Source organism: Osmerus eperlanus, chromosome 8, assembly GCF_963692335.1.
Source record: "Osmerus eperlanus chromosome 8, fOsmEpe2.1, whole genome shotgun sequence".
NCBI classification, from domain to species: Eukaryota; Metazoa; Chordata; class Actinopteri; order Osmeriformes; family Osmeridae; genus Osmerus; species Osmerus eperlanus.
Genome location: NC_085025.1, coordinates 4,142,259 through 4,148,258, shown reverse-complemented (window position 1 = coordinate 4,148,258; position 6,000 = coordinate 4,142,259). Strand labels below are relative to the sequence as shown.

The 6,000-nt window shown below is 49.5% G+C and overlaps 2 protein-coding genes across 2 annotated transcripts in view; both read left to right on the top strand.

The window, feature by feature from the left end:
* Positions 1-6,000, top strand: part of LOC134025319 (solute carrier family 25 member 47-A-like) — a 312,104-nt gene that overhangs the window by 260,183 nt on the left and 45,921 nt on the right. The gene's annotated exons all lie outside the window — the stretch shown is intronic.
* The window catches only part of LOC134025176 (MAM domain-containing glycosylphosphatidylinositol anchor protein 2-like), a 96,393-nt gene that overhangs the window by 83,400 nt on the left and 6,993 nt on the right, over positions 1-6,000 (top strand). Inside the window, exons 12-14 of the mRNA XM_062468072.1 lie at positions 1,278-1,298; positions 3,152-3,307; positions 5,202-5,363. Coding sequence (XP_062324056.1) covers positions 1,278-1,298; positions 3,152-3,307; positions 5,202-5,363 — 339 coding nt within the window. The remainder of the gene's footprint in view (positions 1-1,277; positions 1,299-3,151; positions 3,308-5,201; positions 5,364-6,000) is intronic.

Sequence of the window (6,000 nt, the reverse complement as noted above, 5' to 3'; positions counted from 1 at the left end):
GTGAAGACCAAGGCAGCACAGACCCTCTCTCTCTCTCTCCTTCACTTTCTCTCTCTCCTTCACTTTCTTTCTCTCCTTCACTCTCTCTCTCTCTCTCCTTCACTCTCTCCTTTACTCTCTCTCTCCTTCACTCTCTCTCCTTCACTCTCTTCTTCACTCTCTCTTCCTCTCTCTCTCTCTCTCTCTCTCTCTCTCTCTCTCTCTCTCTCTCTCTCTCTCTCTCTCCTTCACGCTCTCTTCCTCTCTCTCTCTCTCTCTCTCTCTCTCTCCTTCACGCTCTCTTCCTCTCTCTCTCTCTCTCTCCTTCACGCTCTCTTCCTCTCTCTCTCTCTCTCTCTCTCTCTCTCTCTCTCTCTCTCTCTCTCTCTCTCTCTCTCTCTCTCTCTCTCTCTCTCTCTCTCTCCTTCACTCTCTTCTTCCTCTCTCTCTCTCTCTCTCTCTCTCTCTCCTTCACTCTCTTCTTCCTCTCTCTCTCTCTCTCCTTCACTCTCTTCTTCCTCTCTCTCTCTTCTTCTTTAATTGAGTTGTGTTGTCCTCTTGCTGGGAGCTGGTCACCTTGAATAAGGACATCAGCTAAGCAAGTAAATGGCAATAATGATAATGATAAGCTGGTGAGCTTCTAAGCTCATTACAGTGGTTGTGCTATTCTTAGAAAGCCCTCATTCTCTTATACAGTTTATAGTACTGTACTTCATGGATAGGAGGTCCACATCCACTCTGGTTATCTCTTGTACTTAAAACTCCCTCTCCTCTTCTTAACTGGTAATAATGTTCTAAATGCCAGTGAATAACTCCTTGGTTTGTGATTATATCCAAAGCTTTGTGTCCACATACTGCACTGAAGGACACAGTTAAGCCAATCCTCTTCTGAATTATTTGTGTTCTGTCTTTGCCAATGGTGTGTGTGGGTGTGTGTGTGCTTTGTGACTCCAGACCTCTTGATAGTAGACAACACACTAACCAACCTCTCACCATGAATCAGCAGACAGTTAGATCAATGATGAGTATTGTTGTGTTTACTAATGGCTCTTCTCTCTCCTCTCCTCTCTCTCTCTCTCTCTCTCTCTCTCTCTCTCTCTCTCTCTCTCTCTCTCTCTCTCTCTCTCTCTCTCTCTCTCTCTCTCTCTCTCTCTCTCTCTCTCTCTCTCTCTCTCTCCCTCTCTATCTGTCCATCTCTCTCACCCTCCCTCTCTCACCCTCCCTCTCTCTCTCTCTCCCTCCCTCTCTCTCTCTCTCTCTCTCTCTCTCTCCCTCTTTCTGCTACTTTTTTTCCACAGCTCCCATCAACCCCCACCTGAGTGAGTACTGCTTTATGTTAGTCAAACACCTCACTTATTAAGACTTGACAGATTAGCTTTAGCTGCTGTCAGAGCTCAACTGGTTAGAACAGCAGGACACACTGAACAAAGAGCTGCAGATCCCTCTCTGTCAAACAATCCTGTACAGGAAGTGAGTGGCTGAGCATGCTAGATTTGGAGAATGTCGCGTGTGGGCGTGTGTGTGGGGAGCGTGCGTGTGGGGAGCGTGTGTGTGGGGAGCGTGCGTGTGGGGAGCGTGCGTGTGGGGGTGTGTGTGTGTGGGGAGCGTGTGCGTGTGGGGAGCGTGTGTGTGTGTGGGGGGCGTGTGTGTGTGGGGGGCGTGTGTGTGTGGGGGGCGTGTGTGTGGGGGGTGTGCGTGTGGGGGGCGTGTGTGTGGGGAGCGTGTGTGTGTGGGGGGCGTGTGGGTGGGGGGTGTGCGTGTGGGTTTTTTTTATGTGTTTGTACATTATGTATTTCCAGTGTTTAAATCTCTCAGATGGTGTTCTGTTTATTGTACATTAAGAACATCCTTGCTCGATTGCTCATATAGAAAGTGTAGTAGTACTCAATTCCCAAACTCACACTTTATGTAGCGTAAAGTTTGTTGTTTTGACACTCCCACATCTCCAACATTCAATCTAACATTTTAATCACCAACATCATTATCAAATCCCAACAGTAAACAAACTGCTTTACCTGCTCGCCTACGTATCCCTCCTCCTCATCCCTCCTCTTCTCACCTCCTCTTCTCTCCTCCTCATCTCATCCCCTCACTCCTCCTCATATTCCCTTCTCCTCCTCCCTCCTCTTCTTCTCCCCTCCCACTGGATGGGATGGAAGGCCAGAGCAGCTTAGCTCACAGTGGACTGGCATTAAGAGACTAGCCCTCCGTTTAGATGTCCAGGCCTGGGGAGAAGAGTCTACTGCCCTGCCTTTCTCTTTCTCTCTCTCTCTCTCTCTCTCTCTCTCTCTCTCTCTCTCTCTCTCCTCTTCTCTCTCTCTCTCTCTCTCTCTCCTCTCTCTCTCTCTCTCCTCTCTCTCTTCTCTCTCTCTCTCTCTCTCTCTCTCTCTCTCTCTCTTCTCTCGCTTTCTCTCTCTCTCACTCGCTCTCTCTTTCGCTCATCTCTCGCTCTCTCTCTCCTTCTTTCCCTCTCGCTCTCTCTCGCTCTCTCTCCCTGCCAGTCTCTTAACCAGGGTTCCCTCCGCCCTCCATCCTCCCCAGCCTCTCTCCATTACCTAAGTAAAACAGTCAGATACTGCGTCTTGCAAGGTCGCCACTCCAAACGGCTCCCAGCTACATTTTAACAAACCAATGAATATTCATCACAAGGCCAGCCACATCCTGAATCTAAATGCTGCTTTCTTACTGAGTCTATGAGGCTGGCCGTGTGAAAGCTTGCTTTGACTACTCCTAATGCCCTCTGGTTATGTAGTGAGAACACATGTACCAAAGGCCTTTGTCATGAAGGTCAGGTGCCTGTTGCAGGGCAGGAACACTTCCAGGAAGTGTTTGCCTCCATCAGTTGAGACCTTCCCATCTGCAGCATACCACAGCCCTTAAGACCAACAATGGGTAACCTCTGGCTGCTTGTCATAGGCTTTCATTAATAAACACAGATTAAAGGACAGTACACAGCGCCATAGCACGGTCATCTATTGTAGAGTTACAAACCCAGGATCTTGTCTTAGACACCTACCTCCACATACAGGAAATGCAAAGGATCCATTAGGTCATGGTCAATCGAGGCAAAGTTAAATATCTTCTGTCTCTTTTTGTTTCTCTCTCTGTCTCTCTCTCTCTCTGTCCTTCTCTCTGTCTTTCTCTCTCCCTTCCTTCTCCCTTGCCTCCTCAGGAGAGTTCCACTGTAGCTTTGAGGAGGAGCCTATCTGCATGTTCACGCAGGACAAGAACGATGATTTTGATTGGTTGAGGCACAGCGCTGCCACCCGTGACACCAAGTACACGCCCAACACGGGCCCCAGCGGTGACCGCAGCGGCTCCAAGCAGGGTGAGGAGATCTGGGGGGTTTTGTCCAACTTTTCATAAAGCGGTATTACCAAGAGGGATGCGCACAGTGTTGCACAAAAGGTGAGTCGATACTATCGGAAAGCTACTTCCCATTACAGTATACGCTGTTGGATAATGTCACCTTCAACATTGATTTTATTGGCGTCCATGTTTGGCTATCTGTGTGACTGAGTACCAGAGTGAGAGAGTGAGAGAGTGAGAGAGTGAGAGAGTGAGAGAGTGAGAGAGTGAGAGAGTGAGAGAGTGAGAGAGTGAGAGAGTGAGAGAGTGAGAGAGTGAGAGAGTGAGAGAGAGAGAGAGAGAGAGAGAGAGAGAGAGAGAGAGAGAGAGAGAGAGAGCATTGCTGTTCAATATTCAGAGGGATGATGAAGAACAAAGCAGGATTGTTGGATTGACTGTACCTTGGCGTCTACATGAAACGCCCCTCTGACACCATCTGACTGTTAGTATTAAATATTGTAAGTAATGAAAACGTTGTCAATGCAAACACGTATTTTATTTTTAGTATCTCAGGCTGATCTTATAGTTTGACACAGGAGTTTTATGGATAAAGGCTTTGACAATAGTTGTAAAAAAAAAAAAAAAAGTGTCGATAGAAAAAGAAGAAAAGAGTGTGGAGCAGGAGGAATGTTGTGGAGAGTTGGAGTGTACTGTGCCCTAGAGCCACTCAGTCAATCGTAGCGTGCGGAGCAATCAAGGACAGTCAAGCAGGGAACAGAAACACACCAGTCTCCATGGTTACTGTGTCTGCCTCACAATGGTCATACACATCACAAATCTCTACACAGCCTCACTTCTACCGAACCATGTTGCTCGAGAGACTAGCTGGCAGAAGCCAGTCCTAAGGGATAAATCACTGATCTGGTCTCTTCCAGGAGTGTGGCACTGTTTGTAGCTGCTGGTGTAGTACATAAAGCAGGGTTTTTAATCACTTTAATGATTTTAAACCGTCCAGAAGATATTGTCCAGCCCAGTACTCTTCGGGGGTTATAATGATCATATATAAATCTATAAAAATTCATAATCTTTCGCTTTTTGGGGGGCTTGGAGCTGGCAGGTTGGAAGGGGTAAAGTCATATACAGTAGCAGCCTTCACTTGCAAGTAGGGAGGAGCTGGGTTTGAAATGTAGTAGAGAAGCTGTCAGTAGAAGGTTAGTCTCAGCACGGCGTCCGCGAAGGTGTCAGAGTAGGGAAGCATTAACGCCACATATTGTCAGCTCTCCTCATCTCCCCCTGGTTAGTGTTCTTAGACTGAGGACAGGGTGGAGGGGGGGGCGGTGGTGTGGCGGGGGAAGGCTTGTCTCTCTGGCTCCTTTTTCTCTATTTTGAGGAGGCTGTTTCAGAATATAAAGGCCTGTGTTTGCTTTCCTGGATTTCGGCGGTGAGGTGTCTGGTATCTGTAGTTGAGTCATGCCCAACAACATCCTGCAATCACTCAGCAGCACTCCTTGGCTTCAGAAGATTACCTGGCTTCAAGCTCTCTCCCAGCCTTAGATGGGCAGACACCCACCCCTCTGTTCAATCTCTCTCCTTGGGCCAAAATGATTCTGCAGCCTCTCCAACTGCACCGGGAGAGGAGGCAGGTGCCAGGTTAAGCATGCAGGGAAGGCAAACATTGTTTGGACTCGGCGTCTTGACGCTGTTAGAAGATGCTCACACTGAGCACATTTTACTGGCAGCATCTGCTCTGGGGTGTGATGCTGCGAGTTGGATAACCTATGCAGTGGGCGTACTGTATGCGTGTGTGTGTCCTGTATGCGTGTGTGTGCTCTCGTGCGTGTTCCTTTGTCTGTATGTGTTGGCGCGGGCGTGTGCCTGCGTTTGTGTGCGTGCTCTGCTGTGCGTGCTGGCCTTGACGGTGTGTGCTCCTCCAGGTTTCTACATGTACATCGAGACGTCTCGTCCTCGCAAGGAGGGCGACCAGGCGCGGCTGGTGAGCCCTTTCTTCAACGTCGCCCCCAAGAACCCCTACGGCATCAACAACCCGCCAGCCTACTGCTTCAGCTTCTTCTACCACATGTACGGGAAACACATCGGTAAGACCCCTCTGGACCCATCTTAGCTTTCACAGGTGCTGTGCATTTAGTTGGCAAAATATCTCCAATAGCTGTGTGTGTGTGTGTGTGTGTGTGTGCGTGCGTGCGTGTGTGTGTGTATGAGAGTGTGTGCGTGCAGGCGTGTCTCCCACCTGGGCTTCCGCACATCTTACTCAGTGTTGAGGAGACAGTGGTTCTGGAAGTTTCCCTCTGCTCGTCTCCACTGATAATAGTGTGTGGTGTTACTGAGCTCTTACATTACCTCCTCCTTGTCTGGTGGAGTCGCAGAGGAAGGAGTTGTGGGCTGTGAAGTGCTCTGAAGTGCTTCCCCATTGCTGTTTCAAACCACTGTTGTTGAAACAATAACGCCAAGCACAAAGGAAAGAGGAGAGAGGCCATGAGGGAGCCAGAGAGCTATCGAGCCCAAGCTAGGCCACGCTAGCTGGAGAGGCTAGCCAGGGCTGAGCCACGCTAGCTGGAAAGGCTAGCCAGGGCAGAGCCACGCTAGCTGGAGAGGCTAGCCAGGGCTGAGCCACGCTAGCTGGAGAGGCTAGCCAGGGCAGAGCCACGCTAGCTGGAGAGGCTAGCCAGGGCTGAGCCACGCTAGCTGGAGAGGCTAGCCAGGGCTGAGCCACGC